The 24,823-nt window shown below is 37.1% G+C and overlaps 1 protein-coding gene across 1 annotated transcript; it reads right to left on the minus strand.

Moving 5' to 3' along the window:
* Positions 1 to 5,269: 5,269 nt before the first annotated feature.
* On the minus strand, positions 5,270 to 23,020 carry LOC135559951 (zinc finger protein 501-like). The gene is made up of 2 exons (XM_065000845.1): positions 22,430 to 23,020; positions 5,270 to 6,884 (listed from the first exon to the last, which is right to left on the minus strand). The coding sequence occupies exons 1-2, from the start codon at positions 22,665 to 22,667 to the stop codon at positions 5,911 to 5,913; spliced, it is 1,212 nt and encodes a 403-aa protein (XP_064856917.1). The 5' UTR covers positions 22,668 to 23,020; the 3' UTR covers positions 5,270 to 5,910.
* Between the last annotated feature and the right edge of the window lie 1,803 nt (positions 23,021 to 24,823).

Consider the following 24,823-nt stretch of genomic DNA (forward strand, 5'->3'; position numbering starts at 1 on the left):
TACTTAAAAAGTGGAACATGAATGAACCTCTTTGGTCTAAGGGGCGGTATTTTGACGTCTAGATGAAAAGAGTAAACTGCCTGCTACTCTGCCCAGAAGATAGGATCTGCATATAATTGGTAGATTTGGATAGAAAACACTCTAGTTTCTAAGTTTCTAAAAATGTTAAAATAATGTATGTGATGTACAACAGAACTGACGGCAGGGTATCCTAGTGGTTAGAGCGTTGGACTAGTAACCAGAAGGTTGCAAGTTCAAACCCCTGAGCTGACAAGGTACAAATCTGTCGTTCTGCCCCTGAACAGACAGTTAACCAACTGTTCCTAGGCCGTCATTGAAAATAAGAACTTGTTCTGGTAAAATAAAGGTAAAATAAAAAAAATAAAAAATGGCAGTTAAAACCCAGAGGACAAACCACCATCCCCCCCCCAAAGAAAACGTCATCCCACCACTGATTTCAATGGCTGCAACTTTTATAACAGGGTGTAATTGTGTCCGATTGCAGTTCCTAGGGCTTCCACTAGATGTCACCATGATGTGATGGGTGCTGTCCAGACTTGCAGTTCCCAGGGCTTCCACTAGATGTCACCATTATGTTATGTGATGGGTGATGTCCAGACTTGCAGTTCCTAGGGCTTCCACTAGATGTCAACATTATGATGGGTGCTGTCCAGACTTGCAGTTCCTAGGGCTTCCACTAGATGTCACCATTATGTTATGTTATGTAATGTGATGGGTTCTGTCCAGACTTGCAGTTCCTAGGGCTTCCACTAGATGTCAACATTATGATGGGTGCTGTCCAGACTTGCAGTTCCTAGGGCTTCCACTAGATGTCACCATTATGTTATGTTATGTAATGTGATGGGTTCTGTCCAGACTTGCAGTTCCTAGGGATTCCACTAGATGTCACCATTATGTTATGTTATGTAATGTGATGGGTTCTGTCCAGACTTGCAGTTCCTAGGGATTCCACTAGATGTCACCATTATGTTATGTTATGTGATGTGATGGGTGCTGTCCAGACTTGCAGTTCCCAGGGCTTCCACTAGATGTCACCATTATATTATGTGATGTGATGGGTGCTGTCCAGACTTGCAGTTCCTAGGGATTCCACTAGATGTCACCATTATGTTATGTTATGTAATGTGATGGGTTCTGTCCAGACTTGCAGTTCCTGATTTAGATGTCACCATTATGTTATGTTATGTAATGTGATGGGTTCTGTCCAGACTTGCAGTTCCTAGGGATTCCACTAGATGTCACCATTATGTTATGTTATGTGATGTGATGGGTGCTGTCCAGACTTGCAGTTCCCAGGGCTTCCACTAGATGTCACCATTATATTATGTGATGTGATGGGTGCTGTCCAGACTTGCAGTTCCTAGGGATTCCACTAGATGTCACCATTATGTTATGTTATGTGATGTGATGGGTGCTGTCCAGACTTGCAGTTCCCAGGGCTTCCACTAGATGTCACCATTATATTATGTGATGTGATGGGTGCTGTCCAGACTTGCAGTTCCTAGGGCTTCCACTAGATGTCAACATTATGTTATGTTATGTGATGTGATGGGTGCTGTCCAGACTTGCAGTTCCTAGGGATTCCACTAGATGTCAATGTTATGTTATGTGATGTGATGGGTGATGTCCAGACTTGCAGTTCCTAGGGCTTCCACTAGATGTCAACATTATGATGGGTGCTGTCCAGACCTGCAGTTCCTAGGGCTTCCACTAGATGTCAACATTCGCTAGAAAGAGTTTCAGGCTGTTTTTTTTTGAAAAATGAGCCAGAAATTGTAGTTTTTCTAGGTGGCTCCCATTTTGGCTGTCGTGTTTTCATGCGCATGATTGAGAGCGCGTTCTCTGGTATTTTTCTGCGGTAAAGATAATAACCGATTCTCCGTCTTTTAAATTTGATCGTTTTATTTGCGTACTAGGTTTGATTATAAACGTTGATTGACTTGTTTGGATACATTTCGTATGCATTTTGATGGAGGGGAAACTGGGTGGATTATTGACTGAAGCGCGCCAGCTAAACTGAGTTTTTATGGATATAAAAGAAGGAGTTTATCGAACAAAATGACAATTTGTGATGTAACTGGGACCCTTTTGGACCTGGGTAGTAGAACACAGAGTGTAGAATGATCTCCAACACCAGACCTGGGTAGTAGAACACAGAGTGTAGAATGATCTCCAACACCAGACCTGGGTAGTAGAACACAGAGTGTGGAATGATCTCCAACACCAGACCTGGGTAGTAGAACACAGAGTGTGGAATGATCTCCAACACCAGACCTGGGTAGTAGAACACAGAGTGTGGAATGATCTCCAACACCAGACCTGGGTAGTAGAACACAGAGTGTGGAATGATCTCCAACACCAGACCTGGGTAGTAGAACACAGAGTGGAATGGCGCCGGAGAAGAAGGCCCCCAACCGATTGTGTTTTTTTAAATTGTTTATTTGCATTGTTTGTAACTCTTTTTAATGTTGTCTCTTATGACCAAAAATAACTTCTAGACATCAAGACTGCGATTACTCACGGACTAGCAGAAACATTTATCTTTTCTGACGACTCTGATAAACAGCTCCCTCGGGAACAGGCCCAGAGCCTTGCGTGTCTGTTTCCAGGACAACCTGCCATCTGTGTGAAGAGGAGGTGGAGAAATAAAGAGACCAGAGGGCGGGCTGCCTTCTGGAAATTCGTAGGCGATCGAATAAGCCCCCACTTCTTTCCATTTCGCTAGCAAATGTGCAATCTTTTGGACAATAAAATCGATGACCTACGCAGAAGATTAAACTACCAACGGGACATTCAAAACTGTAATATCTTATACTTCACTGAGTCGTGGCTGAACGACGACACTATCAACATACAGCTGGTTATACGCTGTACCGGCAGGATAGAACAGCGGCGTCTGGTAAGACAAGGGGCAGCAGACTATGTATTTTTGTAAACAACAGCTGGTGCACTATATCTTAGGAAGTCTCGAGCTATTGCTGGTCTGAGGTAGAGTTTCTCATGATAAGCTGTAGACAACACTATCTACCTAGAGAGTTTTCAACTGTATTCTTTGACTGTGGTATATAAACAGCTGGAGGATGGCACTAAGACCGCATTGAATGAGTTGTGTTCCGCCATAAGCAAACAAGAAAGTGCTCATCCAGAGGCGGCGCTCCTAGTGGCCGGGGACTTTAATGCAGGGAAATGTAAATCAGTTTTACCAAATTTTACCAAATCTCTATCAACATGTTAAATGTGCAAGAGGAGAAAACTCTATACACACGTACAAAGCTCTCCCTCATCTTCCATTTGGCAAATCTGACCATAATTCTACTACTACCCAGGTCTGGTGTTGGAGATCATTCCACACTCTGTGTTCTACTACCCAGGTCTGGTGTTGGAGATCATTCCACACTCTGTGTTCTACTACCCAGGTCTGGTGTTGGAGATCATTCTACACTCTGTGTTCTACTACCCAGGTCTGGTGTTGGAGATCATTCCACACTCTGTGTTCTACTACCCAGGTCTGGTGTTGGAGATCATTCCACACTCTGTGTTCTACTACCCAGGTCTGGTGTTGGAGATCATTCTACACTCTGTGTTCTACTACCCAGGTCTGGTGTTGGAGATCATTCTACACTCTGTGTTCTACTACCCAGGTCTGGTGTTGGAGATCATTCTACACTCTGTGTTCTACTACCCAGGTCTGGTGTTAGAGATCATTCCACACTCTGTGTTCTACTACCCAGGTCTGGTGTTGGAGATCATTCTACACTCTGTGTTCTACTACCCAGGTCTTGGCGGAGGTCATTCTACACTCTGTGTTCTACTACCCAGGTCTGGTGTTGGAGATCATTCTACACTCTGTGTTCTACTACCCAGGTCTGGTGTTGGAGCTCATTCTACACTCTGTGTTCTACTACCCAGGTCTGGTGTTGGAGATCATTCCACACTCTGTGTTCTACTACCCAGGTCTGGTGTTGGAGATCATTCCACACTCTGTGTTCTACTACCCAGGTCTGGTGTTGGAGCTCATTCCACACTCTGTGTTCTACTACCCAGGTCTGGTGTTGGAGATCATTCTACACTCTGTGTTCTACTACCCAGGTCTGGTGTTGGAGATCATTCCACACTCTGTGTTCTACTACCCAGGTCTGGTGTTGGAGATCATTCCACACTCTGTGTTCTACTACCCAGGTCTGGTGTTGGAGATCATTCTACACTCTGTGTTCTACTACCCAGGTCTGGTGTTGGAGATCATTCCACACTCTGTGTTCTACTACCCAGGTCTGGTGTTGGAGATCATTCCACACTCTGTGGATCTCCTGCAGGTATTTTCTGATGTTTAATCAGAGAACTTGAATGAGAGTATCTCTTGTCACACTGATCAAAGCCATAAGATTTCTCTCCTGTGTGGATTCGCTTGTGGCGTTTTAAAGTCCCAATAAAAGTGAAACTCTTACCACAGTCAAGAGCAGTGGTGAGGCCTCTCTTGTGTGTGTGTTAGCTTGTGTATAGTCAGTCTTCCTGACACTCCGGTGTGAGTTCTCTGGTGTGAAGCCAGAGTACCGATTTGAGTGAATCCCTTCCCACACTGATCACAGACATACGGCTTGGCTCTTGTGTGTGTCCTAACAAAACTCGTGCCACAGTCAGAGCAGAGGTAAGGTCTTTCTTCTGTGTGGGTTCGCTGGTGTACAGCCAGAGAACACAATAATTCCCACATACATCACAGTTATAAAGCTTCTCTCCTGTGTATTTTCAGGCTGCTTGATGAAACACATCTGTTCCCAAGGTCGGAGCAGTGGTATGGTTCTCTGGAATGCGTGTGGTGTGTTCTCTGGTCGGAGCAGTGGTATGGTTCTCTGGAATGCGTGTGGTGTGTTCTCTGGTGTAAAATCAGTTCACTCGAGGCAGTAAAAGTCATTCCACATACCTCACAGCCATTGGTTCTCTCTCTCTCGTGTGAATTCCTTGGTGAGATTGTAAAGACCGTGATGTTGAAAAACTCTTCCCAAAGTCAGGGCAGCAGTGAGGTTTATTTCCTGTGTGTACTCGCTGGTGTAAAACCAAATGTTCACCCCTTTGTTAATACGTATTGGCAATACTTCACTTAATGGTGACGCATGGAATAATAAAACATGTATCTTTTATCAGGCTGAATGTTTGAAATATGAGAAGGTGACTTGAGTCATGCTTCTTCAGGAGGCGGAATAAAGACAATTAGCATTTGAATGCTGTCAAGAAATACTGGAGTGATATCAGATTGTTAATAAAAATGGATTATAGTCCAATTTATTGTACTGCTTTCATGTGTGTTTATACACAAACATCTGCAACAATTATCAATTACATGTATTTTTTTAAACAAGCAGCTTTTTCAACTTGTAGAAAACCACTGGCTACATTTTGAATGTTGAAGTGCTGCTACTACAATGTTAAGACATTCTACATTGTAACATCATTAAAACACTCCTACTACAATGTTAAAACATTCTACATTGTGACATCATTAAAACACTCCTACTACAATGTTAAAACATTCTACATTGTGACATCATTCAAATACTCCTACTACAATGTTAAAACATTCTACATTGTGACATCATTCAAATACTCCTACTACAATGTTAAAACATTCTACATTGTGACATCATTAAAACACTCCCACTACAATGTTAAAACATTCTACATTGTGACATCATTCAAATACTCCTACTACAATGTTAAAACATTCTACATTGTGACATCATTAAAACACTCCTACTACAATGTTAAAACATTCTACATTGTGACATCATTATAACACTCCTACTACAATGTTAAAACATTCTACATTGTGACATCATTAAACTACTCCTACTACAATGTTAAGACATTCTACATTGTGACATTATTTCATTGATATCATGAAACAACTTCTTCATGTATTTTCTGATGTTTAATCAGAGATCTTTTATCGGAGTATCTCTTGTCACATTGATCACAGAGATAAGGTTTCTCTCCTGTGTGTGTTCTCTGATGTGAAGTCAGATGGCTTGATATAGTAAAACACTTCCCACATTGATCACAGCTATAAGGTTTCTCTCCTGTGTGTGTTCTCTGGTGTGAAGTCAGAGAGCTTGATATAGTAAAACACTTCCCACATTGATCACAGCTATAAGGTTTCTCTCCTGTGTGTATTCTCTGGTGTGAAGTCAGAGAGCTTGATATAGTAAAACTCTTCCCACATTGATCACAGCTATAAGGTTTCTCTCCTGTGTGTGTTCTCTGGTGTGAAGTCAGAGAGCTCAATATAGTAAAACACTTCCCACATTGATCACAGCTATAAGGTTTCTCTCCTGTGTGTATTCTCTGGTGTCTTGTCAGATTGCTTGAGGCAGCAAAACTCATCCCACATTGATCACAGCTATAAGGTTTCTTTCCTGTGTGTGTTCTCTGGTGTGAAGTCAGATTGCTTGATGCAGCAAAACTCTTCCCACATTGATCACAGCTATAAGGTTTCTCTCCTGTGTGTGTTCTCTGGTGTGAAGTCAGATGGCTTGATATAGTAAAACACTTCTCACATTGATCACAGCTATAAGGTTTCTCTCCTGTGTGTGTTCTCTGGTGTGAAGTCAAATGGCTTGATATAGTAAAACTCCTCCCACATTGACCACAGCTATAAGGTTTCTCTCCTGTGTGTGTTCTCTGGTGTATTTTAAGTTCTGATGAAGATTTGCAACCTTTCCCGCAGTCAGAGCAGCAGTGAGGATTCTTCCCTGTGGGTCTCTGCTGGGGTTTCTTGAGGTGTTCTGCTCTGGAGAGACTCTTCTCTGCCTCTTCAGCATCATGATGTTGTTGAGGCTCCCCAGAGGATCCACTATAGTCACGTCTCTCTCCTGTGTGAACAACAAAGTCAGACAGTCACCCCAAAGGATCCACTATAGTCACGTCTCTCTCCTGTGTGAACAACAAAGTCAGACAGTCTCCCCAGAGGATCCACTATAGTCACGTCTCTCTCCTGTGTGAACAACAAAGTCAGACAGTCACCCCAGAGGATCCACTATAGTCACGTCTCTCTCCTGTGTGAACAACAAAGTCAGACAGTCACCCCAGAGGATCCACTATAGTCACGTCTCTCTCCTGTGTGAACAACAAAGTCAGACAGTCACTGTAATTTGTCATTGTCTTTCTTCTACCATTAATAAGACAGTCAAGTGAACAACCTTCATTTTTCAGAAACATTAGTCAATTATTTTATTCTTCCAATAAGTTATTACAGTTGCTGAAACATTAGGCAGTGATCCAGATGACTTTAGGTCACCAATATTATGGTTATTATTATATAGAGGGGACTGTATTATTATATAGAGGGAGAGATGGGACTGTATTATTATATAGAGGGGACTGTATTATTATATAGAGGGGACTGTATTATTATATAGAGGGGACTGTATTATTATATAGAGGGAGAGAGGGGACTGTATTATTATATAGAGGGGACTGTATTATTATATAGAGGGGACTGTATTATTATATAGAGGGAGAGAGGGGACTGTATTATTATATAGAGGGGACTGTATTATTATATAGAGGGAGAGAGGGGACTGTATTATTATATAGTGGGGACTGTATTATTATATAGAGGGAGAGAGGGGACTGTATTATTATATAGAGGGGACTGTATTATTATATAGAGGGGACTGTATTATTATATAGAGGGAGAGAGGGGACTGTATTATTATATAGAGGGAGAGAGGGGACTGTATTATTATATAGAGGGAGAGATGGGACTGTATTATTAAATAGAGGGGACTGTATTATTATATAGAGGAGAGAGGGGACTGTATTATTATATAGAGGGAGAGAGGGGACTGTATTATTATATAGAGGGAGAGAGGAGACTGTATTATTATATAGAGGGAGAGAGGGGACTGTATTATTATATAGAGGGGACTGTATTATTATATAGAGGGAGAGAGGAGACTGTATTATTATATAGAGGGAGAGAGGGGACTGTATTATTATATAGAGGGAGAGAGGGACTGTATTATTATATAGAGGGAGAGAGGGGACTGTATTATTATATAGAGGGGACTGTATTATTATATAGAGGGAGAGAGAGGGGGGACTGTATTATTATATATAGGGGGACTGAGAGGGGACTGTATTATTATATAGAGGGAGAGAGGGGACTGTATTATTATATAGAGGGGACTGTATTATTATATAGAGGGAGAGGGGACTGTATTATTATATAGAGGGAGAGAGGGGACTGTATTATTATATAGAGGGAGAGAGGGGACTGTATTATTATATAGAGGGAGAGAGGGGACTGTATTATTATATAGAGGGGACTGGATTATTATATAGAGGGAGAGAGGGGACTGTATTATTATATAGAGGGAGGAGGGGACTGTATTATTATATAGAGGGAGAGAGGGACTGTATTATTATATAGAGGGGACTGTATTATTATATGGAGGGAGAGATGGGACTGTATTATTATATAGAGGGGACTGTATTATTATATAGATGGAGAGGGGACTGTATTATTATATAGAGGGGACTGTATTATTATATAGAGGGAGAGGGGGAGGAGGGGACTGTATTATTATATAGAGGGAGAGAGGGGACTGTATTATTATATAGAGGAGAGAGGGGACTGTATTATTATATAGAGGGAGAGAGGGGACTGTATTATTATATAGAGGGAGAGAGGGGACTGTATTATTATATAGAGGAGAGAGGGACTGTATTATTATATAGAGGGGACTGTATTATTATATAGAGGGGACTGTATTATTATATAGAGGGAGAGAGGGGACTGTATTATTATATAGAGGGGACTGTATTATTATATAGAGGGAGAGAGGGGACTGTATTATTATATAGAGGGGACTGTATTATTATATAGAGGGAGAGGGGACTGTATTATTATATAGAGGGAGAGAGGGGACTGTATTATTATATAGAGGGGACTGTATTATTATATAGATGGAGAGGGGACTGTATTATTATATAGAGGGAGAGAGGGGACTGTATTATTATATAGAGGGAGAGAGGGGACTGTATTATTATATAGAGGGGACTGTATTATTATATAGATGGAGAGGGGACTGTATTATTATATAGAGGGAGAGAGGGGACTGTATTATTATATAGAGGGAGAGAGGGGACTGTATTATTATATAGAGGGAGAGAGGGGACTGTATTATTATATAGAGGGAGAGAGGGGGACTGTATTATTATATAGAGGGGACTGTATTATTATATAGAGGGAGAGAGGGGACTGTATTATTATATAGAGGGAGAGAGGGGGACTGTATTATTATATAGAGGGGACTGTATTATTATATAGAGGGGACTGTATTATTATATAGAGGGAGAGGGGACTGTATTATTATATAGAGGGAGAGAGGGGACTGTATTATTATATAGAGGGAGAGAGGGGACTGTATTATTATATAGAGGGAGAGAGGGGACTGTATTATTATATAGAGGGAGAGAGGGGACTGTATTATTATATAGAGGGAGAGAGGGGACTGTATTATTATATAGAGGGGAGAGGGGACTGTATTATTATATAGAGGGGACTGTATTATTATATAGAGGGGACTGTATTATTATATAGAGGGGACTGTATTATTATATAGAGGGAGAGAGGGGACTGTATTATTATATAGAGGGAGAGGGGACTGTATTATTATATAGAGGGGACTGTATTATTATATAGAGGGGAGAGGGGACTGTATTATTATATAGAGGGGACTGTATTATTATATAGAGGGGACTGTATTATTATATAGAGGGAGAGGGGACTGTATTATTATATAGAGGGAGAGAGGGGACTGTATTATTATATAGAGGGAGAGAGGGGGCTGTATTATTATATAGAGGAGAGGAGACTGTATTATTATATAGAGGAGACTGTATTATTATATAGAGGGAGAGAGGGGACTGTATTATTATATAGAGGGACTGTATTATTATATAGAGGGAGAGATGGGACTGTATTATTATATAGAGGGGAGAGAGAGGGACTGTATTATTATATAGAGGGGACTGTATTATTATATAGAGGGGACTGTATTATTATATAGAGGGAGAGAGGGACTGTATTATTATATAGAGGGAGAGAGGGGACTGTATTATTATATAGAGGGAGAGGGGACTGTATTATTATATAGAGGGGGGACTGTATTATTATATAGAGGACTGTATTATTATATAGAGAGAGGGGACTGTATTATTATATAGAGGGAGAGAGGGGACTGTATTATTATATAGAGGGAGAGAGGGGACTGTATTATATATATAGAGGGGACTGTATTATTATATATAGAGGAGAGAGGGGACTGTATTATTATATAGAGGAGAGAGGGGACTGTATTATTATATAGAGGGAGAGAGGGGACTGTATTATTATATAGAGGGAGAGATGGGACTGTATTATTATATAGAGGGGACTGTATTATTATATAGATGGAGAGAGGGGACTGTATTATTATATAGAGGGAGAGAGGGACTGTATTATTATATAGAGGAGACTGTATTATTATATAGAGGGGACTGTATTATTATATAGAGGGGACTGTATTATTATATAGAGGGGACTGTATTATTATATAGAGGGAGAGGGGACTGTATTATTATATAGAGGGAGAGAGGGGACTGTATTATTATATAGAGGGAGAGAGGGAACTGTATTATTATATAGAGGGGACTGTATTATTATATAGAGGGGACTGTATTATTATATAGAGGGAGAGAGGGGACTGTATTATTATATAGAGGGGAGAGAGGGGACTGTATTATTATATAGAGGGGACTGTATTATTATATAGAGGGGACTGTATTATTATATAGAGGAGAGATGGGACTGTATTATTATATAGAGGGAGAGAGGGAACTGTATTATTATATAGAGGGAGAGAGGGGACTGTATTATTATATAGAGGGAGAGAGGGACTGTATTATTATATAGAGGGAGAGGGGACTGTATTATTATATAGAGGGAGAGAGGGGACTGTATTATTATATAGAGGGGACTGTATTATTATATAGAGGGGACTGTATTATTATATAGAGGGGACTGTATTATTATATAGAGGGGACTGTATTATTATATAGAGGGGACTGTATTATTATATAGAGGGAGAGAGGGGACTGTATTATTATATAGAGGGAGAGAGGGGACTGTATTATTATATAGAGGGAGAGAGGGGACTGTATTATTATATAGAGGGAGAGAGGGGACTGTATTATTATATAGATGGAGAGGGGACTGTATTATTATATAGAGGGAGAGAGGGACTGTATTATTATATAGAGGGGACTGTATTATTATATAAAGGAGAGAGGGGACTGTATTATTATATAGAGGGAGAGAGGGGACTGTATTATTATATAGAGGGGACTGTATTATTATATAGAGGGAGAGAGGGGACTGTATTATTATATAGATGGAGAGGGGACTGTATTATTATATAGAGGGAGAGAGGGGACTGTATTATTATATAGAGGGGACTGTATTATTATATAGAGGGAGAGGGGACTGTATTATTATATAGAGGGAGAGAGGGGACTGTATTATTATATAGAGGGAGAGAGGGGACTGTATTATTATATAGAGGGAGAGAGGGGACTGTATTATTATATAGAGGGAGAGAGGGGACTGTATTATTATATAGAGGGGACTGTATTATTATATAGAGGGAGAGAGGGGACTGTATTATTATATAGAGGGAGAGAGGGGACTGTATTATTATATAGAGGGAGAGAGGGGACTGTATTATTATATAGAGGGGACTGTATTATTATATAGAGGGGAGAGGGGACTGTATTATTATATAGAGGGAGAGAGGGGACTGTATTATTATATAGAGGGAGAGAGGGGACTGTATTATTATATACAGGGAGAGAGGGGACTGTATTATTATATAGAGGGAGAGAGGGGACTGTATTATTATATAGAGGGAGAGAGGGACTGTATTATTATATAGAGGGAGAGAGGGGACTGTATTATTATATAGAGGGAGAGAGGGGACTGTATTATTATATAGAGGGGACTGTATTATTATATAGAGGGAGAGAGGGGACTGTATTATTATATAGAGGGAGAGAGGGGACTGTATTATTATATAGAGGGAGAGAGGGGACTGTATTATTATATAGAGGGGACTGTATTATTATATAGAGGGAGAGGGGACTGTATTATTATATAGAGGGAGAGAGGGGACTGTATTATTATATAGAGGGAGAGGGGACTGTATTATTATATAGAGGGAGAGAGGGGACTGTATTATTATATAGAGGGGACTGTATTATTATATAGAGGGAGAGAGGGGACTGTATTATTATATAGAGGGAGAGAGGGGACTGTATTATTATATAGAGGGAGAGAGGGGACTGTATTATTATATTGGGGACTGTATTATTATATAGTGGGGACTGTATTATTATATAGAGGGAGAGAGGGGACTGTATTATTATATAGAGGGGACTGTATTATTATATAGAGGGGAGAGGGGACTGTATTATTATATAGAGGGAGAGAGGGGACTGTATTATTATATAGAGGGGGGAGAGAGGGGACTGTATTATTATATAGAGGGGAGAGAGGGGGACTGTATTATTATATAGAGGGGACTGTATTATTATATAGAGGGAGAGAGGGGACTGTATTATTATATAGAGGGAGAGAGGGGGACTGTATTATTATATAGAGGGGACTGTATTATTATATAGAGGGGACTGTATTATTATATAGAGGGAGAGAGGGGACTGTATTATTATATAGAGGGAGAGAGGGGACTGTATTATTATATAGAGGGAGAGAGGGGGCTGTATTATTATATAGAGGGAGAGAGGGGACTGTATTATTATATAGAGGGAGAGAGGGGACTGTATTATTATATAGAGGGAGAGAGGGGACTGTATTATTATATAGAGGGGGGAGAGGGGACTGTATTATTATATAGAGGGGACTGTATTATTATATAGAGGGGACTGTATTATTATATAGAGGGGGAGAGGGAGAGAGGGGACTGTATTATTATATAGAGGGAGAGAGGGACTGTATTATTATATAGAGAGGGACTGTATTATTATATAGAGGAGAGAGGGGGACTGTATTATTATATAGAGGGGACTGTATTATTATATAGAGGGGACTGTATTATTATATAGAGGGAGAGGGGACTGTATTATTATATAGAGGAGAGAGGGGACTGTATTATTATATAGAGGGAGAGAGGGGACTGTATTATTATATAGAGGGAGAGAGAGAGACTGTATTATTATATAGAGGGACTGTATTATTATATAGAGGGAGAGAGGGGTATTATTATATAGAGGGGACTGTATTATTATATAGAGAGGGAGATGGGACTGTATTATTATATAGAGGGAGAGAGGGGACTGTATTATTATATAGAGGGGACTGTATTATTATATTATTATTATATAGAGGGAGAGAGGGACTGTATTATTATATAGAGGAGAGATGGGACTGTATTATTATATAGAGGGAGAGAGGGAACTGTATTATTATATAGAGGGGACTGTATTATTATATAGAGGGAGAGAGGGAACTGTATTATTATATAGAGGGAGAGAGGGGACTGTATTATTATATAGAGGGAGAGAGGGGACTGTATTATTATATAGAGGGGACTGTATTATTATATAGAGGGAGAGAGGGACTGTATTATTATATAGAGGGAGAGAGGGGACTGTATTATTATATAGAGGGAGAGAGGGGACTGTATTATTATATAGAGGGAGAGATGGGACTGTATTAGAGGGAGATTATTATAGAGGGGACTGTATTATTATATAGATGGAGAGAGGGGACTGTATTATTATATAGAGGGAGAGAGGGACTGTATTATTATATAGAGGGGACTGTATTATTATATAGAGGGGACTGTATTATTATATAGAGGGGACTGTATTATTATATAGAGGGGACTGTATTATTATATAGAGGGGACTGTATTATTATATAGAGGGAGAGAGGGGACTGTATTATTATATAGAGGGAGAGAGGGGACTGTATTATTATATAGAGGGAGAGAGGGAACTGTATTATTATATAGAGGGGAGAGGGGACTGTATTATTATATAGAGGGGACTGTATTATTATATAGAGGGAGAGAGGGGACTGTATTATTATATAGAGGGAGAGAGGGGACTGTATTATTATATAGAGGGGACTGTATTATTATATAGAGGGGACTGTATTATTATATAGAGGGAGAGATGGGAATGTATTATTATATAGAGGGAGAGAGGGAACTGTATTATTATATAGAGGGAGAGAGGGGACTGTATTATTATATAGAGGGAGAGAGGGAACTGTATTATTATATAGAGGGAGAGAGGGGACTGTATTATTATATAGAGGGAGAGAGGGGACTGTATTATTATATAGAGGGGACTGTATTACTATATAGAGGGGACTGTATTATTATATAGAGGGGACTGTATTATTATATAGAGGGAGAGAGGGGACTGTATTATTATATAGAGGGAGAGAGGGGACTGTATTATTATATAGAGGGAGAGAGGGGACTGTATTATTATATAGAGGGAGAGATGGGACTGTATTATTATATAGAGGGAGAGAGGGGACTGTATTATTATATAGAGGGAGAGAGGGGACTGTATTATTATATAGATGGAGAGGGGACTGTATTATTATATAGAGGGAGAGAGGGGACTGTATTAATATATAGAGGGGACTGTATTATTATATAAAGGGAGAGAGGGGACTGTATTATTATATAGAGGGAGAGTATTATTATATGGGACTGTATTATTATATAGAGGGGACTGTATTATTATATAGAGGGACTGAGAGGGGACTGTATTATTATATAGATGGAGAGGGGACTGTATTATTATATAGAGAGAGAGGGGACTGTATTATTATATAGAGGGGACTGAGAGGGGAGAGGGGACTGTATTATTATATAGAGGGAGAGAGGGGACTGTATTATTATATAGAGGGGACTGTATTATTATATACAGGGAGAGAGGGGACTGTATTATTATATGGAGGGAGAGATGGGACTGTATTATTATATAGAGGGAGAGAGGGGACTGTATTATTATATAGAGGGAGAGAGGGGACTGTATTATTATATAGAGGGGACTGGATTATTATATAGAGGGAAAGAGGGGACTGTATTATTATATAGAGGGGACTGTATTATTATATAGAGGGAGAGAGGGGACTGTATTATTATATACAGGGAGAGAGGGGACTGTATTATTATATAGAGGAGAAAGGGGACTGTATTATTATATAGAGGGGACTGTATTATTATATAGAGGGAGAGAGGGGACTGTATTATTATATAGAGGGAGAGAGGGGACTGTATTATTATATAGAGGGAGAGAGGGGACTGTATTATTATATAGAGGGGACTGTATTATTATATAGAGGGAGAGAGGGGACTGTATTATTATATAGAGGGAGAGAGGGACTGTATTATTATATAGAGGGAGAGAGGGGACTGTATTATTATATAGAGGGAGAGAGGGGACTGTATTATTATATAGAGGGGACTGTATTATTATATAGAGGGAGAGAGGGAGTGTATTATTATATAGGGGGGAGAGAGGGGACTGTATTATTATATAGAGGGAGAGAGGGGACTGTATTATTATATAGAGGGGACTGTATTATTATATAGAGGAGAGAGGGGACTGTATTATTATATAGAGGGAGAGGGGACTGGATTATTATATAGAGGGAGAGAGGGGACTGTATTATTATATAGAGGGAGAGAGGGGACTGTATTATTATATAGAGGGGACTGTATTATTATATAGAGGAGAGAGGGACTGTATTATTATATAGAGGGAGAGAGGGGACTGTATTATTATATAGAGGGTGTATTATTATATAGAGAGGGGACTGTATTATTATATAGAGGGGACTGTATTATTATATAGAGGGGACTGTATTATTATATAGAGGGAGAGAGGGGACTGTATTATTATATAGAGGGACTGTATTATTATATAGAGGGAGAGAGGGGACTGTATTATTATATAGAGGGAGAGAGGGGACTGTATTATTATATAGAGGAGAGAGGGGACTGTATATTATATAGAGGGAGAGAGGGGACTGTATTATTATATAGAGGGAGGGAGAGGGGACTGTATTATTATATAGAGGGAGAGAGGGGACTGTATTATTATATAGAGGGAGAGAGGGGACTGTATTATTATATAGAGGAGAGAGGGGACTGTATTATATATATAGAGGGGACTGTATTATTATATAGAGGAGAGAGGGGACTGTATTATTATATAGAGGGAGAGAGGGGACTGTATTATTATATAGAGGGGACTGTATTATTATATAGAGGGAGAGAGGGGACTGTATTATTATATAGAGGGAGAGAGGGGACTGTATTATTATATAGAGGGAGAGAGGGGACTGTATTATTATATAGAGGGGACTGTATTATTATATAGAGGGGACTGTATTATTATATAGAGGGAGAGAGGGGACTGTATTATTATATAGAGGGGACTGTATTATTATATAGAGGGAGAGAGGGGACTGTATTATTATATAGAGGGAGAGAGGGGACTGTATTATTATATATAGAGGGAGAGAGGGACTGTATTATTATATAGAGGGAGAGAGGGGACTGTATTATTATATAGAGGGAGAGAGGGGACTGTATTATTATATAGAGGGAGAGAGGGGACTGTATTATTATATAGAGGGAGAGAGGGGACTGTATTATTATATAGAGGGAGAGAGGGGACTGTATTATTATATAGAGGGGACTGTATTATTATATAGAGGGAGAGATGGGACTGTATTATTATATAGAGGGAGAGAGGGAACTGTATTATTATATAGAGGGGACTGGATTATTATATAGAGGGAGAGAGGGGACTGTATTATTATATAGAGGGAGAGAGGGGACTGTATTATTATATAGAGGGAGAGAGGGGACTGTATTATTATATAGAGGGAGAGAGGGAACTGTATTATTATATAGAGGGGACTGTATTATTATATAGAGGGAGAGAGGGGGCTGTATTATTATATAGAGGGGACTGTATTATTATATAGAGGGGACTGTATTATTATATAGAGGGAGAGGGGACTGTATTATTATATAGAGGGAGAGAGGGGACTGTATTATTATATAGAGGGAGAGAGGAGACTGTATTATTATATAGAGGGAGAGATGGGACTGTATTATTATATAGAGGGGACTGTATTATTATATAGAGGGAGAGAGGGGACTGTATTATTATATAGAGGGAGAGAGGGGACTGTATTATTATATAGAGGGAGAGAGGGGACTGTATTATTATATGGAGGGAGAGATGGGACTGTATTATTATATAGAGGGGACTGTATTATTATATAGAGGGGACTGTATTATTATATAGAGGGGGAGAGGGAACTGTATTATTATATAGAGGGGGAGAAGGGACTGTATTATTATATAGAGGGGGAGAGGGGACTGTATTATTATATAGAGGGGACTGTATTATTATATAGAGGGAGAGATGGGACTGTATTATTATATAGAGGGGACTGTATTATTATATAGAGGGAGAGATGGGACTGTATTATTATATAGAGGGGACTGTATTATTATATAGAGGGAGAGAGGGAACTGTATTATTATATAGAGGGAGAGATGGGACTGTATTATTATATAGAGGGGACTGTATTATTATATAGAGGGAGAGAGGGGACTGTATTATTATATAGAGGGAGAGAGGGGACTGTATTATTATATAGAGGGAGAGATGGGACTGTATTATTATATAGAGGGGACTGTATTATTATATAGAGGGAGAGAGGGGACTGTATTATTATATAAAGGGAGAGATGGGACTGTATTATTATATAGAGGGGACTGTATTATTATATAGATGGAGAGGGGACTGTATTATTCATCAGCATTTATATATATATATAATCATCAGCATTTATATATATATATATAATCATCAGCATTTATATATATATATATAATCATCAGCATTTATATATATATATATATAATCATCAGCATTTATATATATATATATAATCATCAGCATTTATATATATATATATAATCATCAGCATTTATATATATATATATAATCATCAGCATTTATATATATATATATAATCATCAGCATTTATATATATATATATAATCATCAGCATTTATATATATATATATAATCATCAGCATTTATATATATATATATATATATAATCATCAGCATTTATATATATAATCATCAGTATTTATATATATAATCATCAGTATTTATATATATAATCATCAGCATTTATATATATATATATAATCATCAGCATTTATATATATATATATAATCATCAGCATTTATATATATATATAATCATCAGCATTTATATATATATATATAATCATCAGCATTTATATATATATATAATCATCAGCATATATAAATATATATATAATCATCAGCATTTATATATATATATATATAATCATCAGCATTTATATATATAATCATCAGCATTTTATATATATATATATAATCATCAGCATTTATATATATATATATAATCATCATCAGCATTTATATATATATATATAATCATCAGTATTTATATGTATATATATAAATCATCAGCATTTATATATATATATATAATCATCAGCATTTATATATATATATATAATCATCATCAGCATTTATATATATAATCATCATCATCATTTATATATATATATATAATCATCAGCATTTATATATATATATATAATCAGCATTTATATATATAATCATCATCATTTATATATATATATAATCATCAGCATATATATATATAATCATCAGCATTTATATATATAATCATCATCATTTATATATATAATCATCAGCATTTATATATATATATAATCATCATCATTTATATATATATATATAATCATCAGCATTTATATATATAATCATCAGCATTTATATATATAATCATCAGCATTTATATATATATATAATCATCATCATTTATATATATATAATCATCAGCATTTATATATATAATCATCAGCATTTATATATATATATATAATCATCAGCATTTATATATATATATATAATCATCAGTATTTATATATATAATCATCAGCATTTATATATATATATAATCATCATCATTTATATATATATATATAATCATCAGCATTTATATATATATATATAATCATCAGCATTTATATATATAATCATCAGCATTTATATATATATATAATCATCATCATTTATATATATAATCATCAGCATTTATATATATAATCATCAGCATTTATATATATATATAATCATCAGCATTTATATATATATATATAATCATCAGCATTTATATATATATATAATCATCATCATTTATATATATAATCATCATCATTTATATATATATATATAATCATCATCATTTATATATATATATATAATCATCAGCATTTATATATATAATCATCAGCATTTATATATATATATAATCATCAGCATTTATATATATAATCATCAGCATTTATATATATATATATAATCATCAGCATTTATATATATAATCATCAGCATTTATATATATAATCATCATCATTTATATATATATATAATCATCAGCATTTATATATATATATATAATCATCAGCATTTATATATATATATATAATCATCAGCATTTATATATATAATCATCATCATTTATATATATATATATAATCATCATCATTTATATATATATATATAATCATCAGCATTTATATATATAATCATCAGCATTTATATATATATATAATCATCAGCATTTATATATATATATAATCATCAGCATTTATATATATAATCATCAGCATTTATATATATATATAATCATCATTTATATATATATATAATCATCAGCATTTATATATATAATCATCAGCATTTATATATATATATAATCATCATTTATATATATATATAATCATCAGCATTTATATATATATATATAATCATCATCATTTATATATATAATCATCAGCATTTATATATATATATATAATCATCAGCATTTATATATATATATATAATCATCATCATTTATATATATATATATAATCATCAGCATTTATATATATATATATAATCATCAGCATTTATATATATATATATAATCATCAGCATTTATATATATAATCATCAGCATTTATATATATATATATATATAATCATCATTTATATATATATATATAATCATCAGCATTTATATATATATATATAATCATCATTTATATATATATAATCATCAGCATTTATATATATATATAATCATCATCATTTATATATATATATAATCATCAGCATTTATATATATAATCATCATCATTTATATATATATATATAATCATCAGCATTTATATATATATATATAATCATCAGCATTTATATATATATATATAATCATCATCATTTATATATATATATATAATCATCAGCATTTATATATATATATATAATCATCAGCATTTATATATATATATAATCATCAGCATTTATATATATATATAATCATCAGCATTTATATATATATATATAATCATCAGCATTTATATATATATATATAATCATCAGCATTTTTATATATATATATAATCATCAGCATTTATATATATATATATAATCATCAGCATTTATATATATAATCATCATCATTTATATATATATAATCATCAGCATTTATATATATATATATAATCATCAGCATTTATATATATATATATAATCATCAGCATTTATATATATAATCATCAGCATTTATATATATATATAATCATCAGCATTTATATATATATATAATCATCAGCATTTATATATATATATAATCATCAGCATTTATATATATATATAATCATCAGCATTTATATATATATATAATCATCAGCATTTATATATATAATCATCAGCATTTATATATATAATCATCAGCATTTATATATATATATAATCATCAGCATTTATATATATAATCATCAGCATTTATATATATAATCATCAGCATTTATATATATATATAATCATCAGCATTTATATATATAATCATCAGCATTTATATATATATATATAATCATCATCATTTATATATATATAATCATCAGCATTTATATATATATATATAATCATCAGCATTTATATATATATATATAATCATCAGTATTTATATATATAATCATCAGTATTTATATATATAATCATCAGTATTTATATATATATATATAATCATCAGCATTTATATTTATAATCATCATCAACTTTGCTTTGTATTTGCAGAGGGGGGGGGGTACTTTACCATGGAATTGCCCGTTCTTAAAACCTGACAGATGTGGCTGGAGAACTGTATCCACTCCCATTCACAGACCAAAGGACTGACCATCCATGACATCGAACCTTATAGTGTTTCCCATGTTGAGGCTATACAGTGTTTGGGATACGACAGTTGAACTAAGGCATGTGTTTTATTCTTCAAGTATCAATGGCTATATAAGTCCAAATATGGATGCCGATCACCCCTTAAACCCCACATCAGTTCAACAACTACAGATCACCCCCTTTAAACCCCCCACATCAATTCAACAACTACAGATCGCCCCTTTAAACCCCCCACATCAGTTCAACAACTACAGATCACCCCTTAAACCCCCCACATCAGTTCAACAACTACAGATCACCCCTTTACCCCCCACATCAGTTCAACAACTACAGATCACCCCTTTAAACCCCCACATCAGTTCAACAACTACAGATCACCCCTTTACCCCCCACATCAGTTCAACAACTACAGATCACCCCTTTAAACCCCCCACATCAATTCAACAACTACAGATCACCCCTTTAAACCCCCCCACATCAGTTCAACAACTACAGATCACCCCTTTAAACCCCCCACATCAGTTCAACAACTACAGATCACCCCTTTAAACCCCCCACATCAGTTCAACAACTACAGATCACCCCTTAAACCCCCCACATCAGTTCAACAACTACAGATCACCCCTTTACACCCCCCCACATCAGTTCAACAACTACAGATCACCCTTTAAACCCCCACATCAGTTCAACAACTACAGATCACCCCTTTAAACCCCCCACACATCAGTTCAACAACTACAGATCACCCCTTTAAACCCCCACATCAGTTCAACAACTACAGATCACCCCTTTAAACCCCCACATCAGTTCAACAACTACAGATCACCCCTTTAAACCCCCCACATCAGTTCAACAACTACAGATCATCCCTTTAAACCCCCACATCAGTTCAACAACTACAGATTACCCCTTTACCCCCCACATCAGTTCAACAACTGCAGTTTGTGCCCCCTGTTTTGTAAGATTAGTATTTACTGGTGTGTTAATCGTTTACCTCCCGTCTCCTCGGCTTCCTCTTCCTCTTTCACTCTGAACGAGTCTTCCTCTTCTTCTTTCACTGTAAAAGCCTCATCCTCCTCTTCCTCTTTCACTGAAAAAGCCTCTTCCTCTTTCACTGTAACATCCTGCTCTTCCTCTTTCACGACAACGTTCAGCCACAGACCCTCTTTCTCCGTCCAGCAGACCTCCTCCTCCTCCTCTTCATCAGGAGGCGAGTAGCTTGGTGAACTCATGGTCGGGGATGAGGGATAACAGTTAGCTAACAAGGCTAATGCTAACTTAACCAGCCAGCTACCGTTAGCTAACTAATAACAATAACAACGTAAATAGGCAATGAAATTATATAATTAGCTAGATTGACAGAAGTGTGTTCAAAACACAGTGGCTAATATACATTAAACCGTCTAAAGAGCTTTACTGGTTCGGTTATATTGTCTGGCAAGCTACCGAGGTGGCCGACTGGCTAACTTCTTCTTCTTCTTCTTCTCCAGTATAACAGAGCTCAGCAAACAGACGTTTTAAGGGGCATACTGCCACCTGCTGGAGGAAACGATCAAATCATGGTTTGCTTCACTCTGTGCCATTTTTTGTCAAATTAAATAAACAAATACATCCCTACTAATGTATAACATACAGCCCCCCTCCCCATGAACCCCCCCCCCCCCCCCCCAACCAATTTCCCTCGATTATGCTTAAAAATGGTGACCTGATTCAGAGACTATGCTACAGGACTGCTTTGCTATCGCTACTTGGAATATGTTTAGAGACTCTGCTGATGAAATTACAGGGATTCCACACTCAGAGCTATCCCAGACAACCCTGAGACTACCACACACAGGGCTACCACACACAGAGCTATCCCAGACAACCCTGAGGATACCACACACAGAGCTATCCCAGACAACCCTGAGGATACCACACACAGAGCTATCCCAGACAACCCTGAGACTACCACACACAGAGCTATCCCAGACAACCCTGAGGATACCACACACAGAGCTATCCCAGACAACCCTGAGGATACCACACACAGAGCTATCCTAGACAACCCTGAGACTACCACACACAGAGCTATCCCAGACAACCCTGATGATACCACACACAGAGCTATCCCAGACAACCCTGAGGATACCACACACAGAGCTATCCCAGACAACCCTGAGACTACCACACACAGAGCTATCCCAGACAACCCTGAGACTACCACACACAGAGCTACACAACCCTGACACAACCATGACAACCCTGAGACTACCACACACAGAGCTATCCCAGACAACCCTGAGACTACCACACACAGAGCTATCCCAGACAACCCTGAGACTACCACACTCTTACTGACAGTTGTGGCTGCTTTGTGTGATGTATTGTTCTCTACCTTCTTGCCCTTTGTGATGTTGTGCCCAATAATGTTTGTACCATGTTTTGTTCTGCTACCACCTTGTTGTGTTGCTGCCTTGCTATGTTGTGTTGCTACCATGTTGTGTTAATGCCTTGCTATGTTGTGTTGCTACCATGAAGGGTTGCTGCCATACTGTGTTGCTGCCTTGTTGTGTTTCTGCCTTGCTATGTTGTGTTGCTACCATGTTGTGCTAATGCCTTGCTATGTTGTGTTGCTGCCATGCTGTGTTGCTGCCTTGTTGTGTTGCTGCCTTGTTGTGTTAATGCCTTGCTATGTTGTGTTGCTACCATGCTATGTTGTGTTGCTACCATGTTGTGCTAATGCCTTGCTATGTTGTGTTGCTACCATGCTGTGTTGCTGCCTTGCTATGTTGTGTTGCTACCATGTTGTGTTGCTGCCTTGCTATGTTGCTACCATGTTGTGCTAATGCCTTGCTATGTTGTGTTGCTACCATGCTATGTTGTGTTGCTACCATGCTGTGCTGCTGCCATGCTATGTTGTTGTCATGGTGTGTTGCTACCATGTTGTGTTGCTGCCTTGCTATGTTGTTGTCATGGTGTGTTGCTGCCTTGCTATGTTGTGTGTCATGTTGTGTTGCTGCCTTGCTATGTTGTTGTCATGGTGTGTTGCTACCATGTTGTGTTGCTGCCTTGCTATGTTGTTGTCATGGTGTGTTGCTACCATGTTGTGTTGCTGCCTTGCTATGGTGTGTTGCTACCATGCTGTGTTGCTACCATGTTGTGTTGCTGCCTTGCTATGTTGTTGTCATGGTGTGTTGCTACCATGTTGTGTTGCTGCCTTGCTATGTTGTTGTCATGGTGTGTTGCTACCATGTTGTGTTGCTGCCTTGCTATGTTGTTGTCATGGTGTGTTGCTACCATGTTGTGTTGCTGCCTTGCTATGTTGTTGTCATGGTGTGTTGCTACCATGTTGTGTTGCTGCCTTGCTATGTTGTTGTCATGGTGTGTTGCTACCATGTTGTGTTGC

The sequence above is a fragment of the Oncorhynchus nerka genome, linkage group LG15, assembly GCF_034236695.1.
Source record: "Oncorhynchus nerka isolate Pitt River linkage group LG15, Oner_Uvic_2.0, whole genome shotgun sequence".
NCBI lineage: Eukaryota > Metazoa > Chordata > Actinopteri > Salmoniformes > Salmonidae > Oncorhynchus > Oncorhynchus nerka.

What these genes read in the sequence shown, in the direction of transcription:
- LOC135559951 (XM_065000845.1), bottom strand. Translation starts at nt 22,667, where the DNA reads ATGAGTTCACCAAGCTACTCGCCTCCTGATGAAGAGGAGGAGGAGGAG. An exon ending in GGAAGCCGAGGAGACGGGAG is followed by an intron (nt 6,885 to 22,429) that starts GTAAACGATTAA and finishes TTGTTCACACAG; the next exon opens with GAGAGAGACGTGACTATAGT.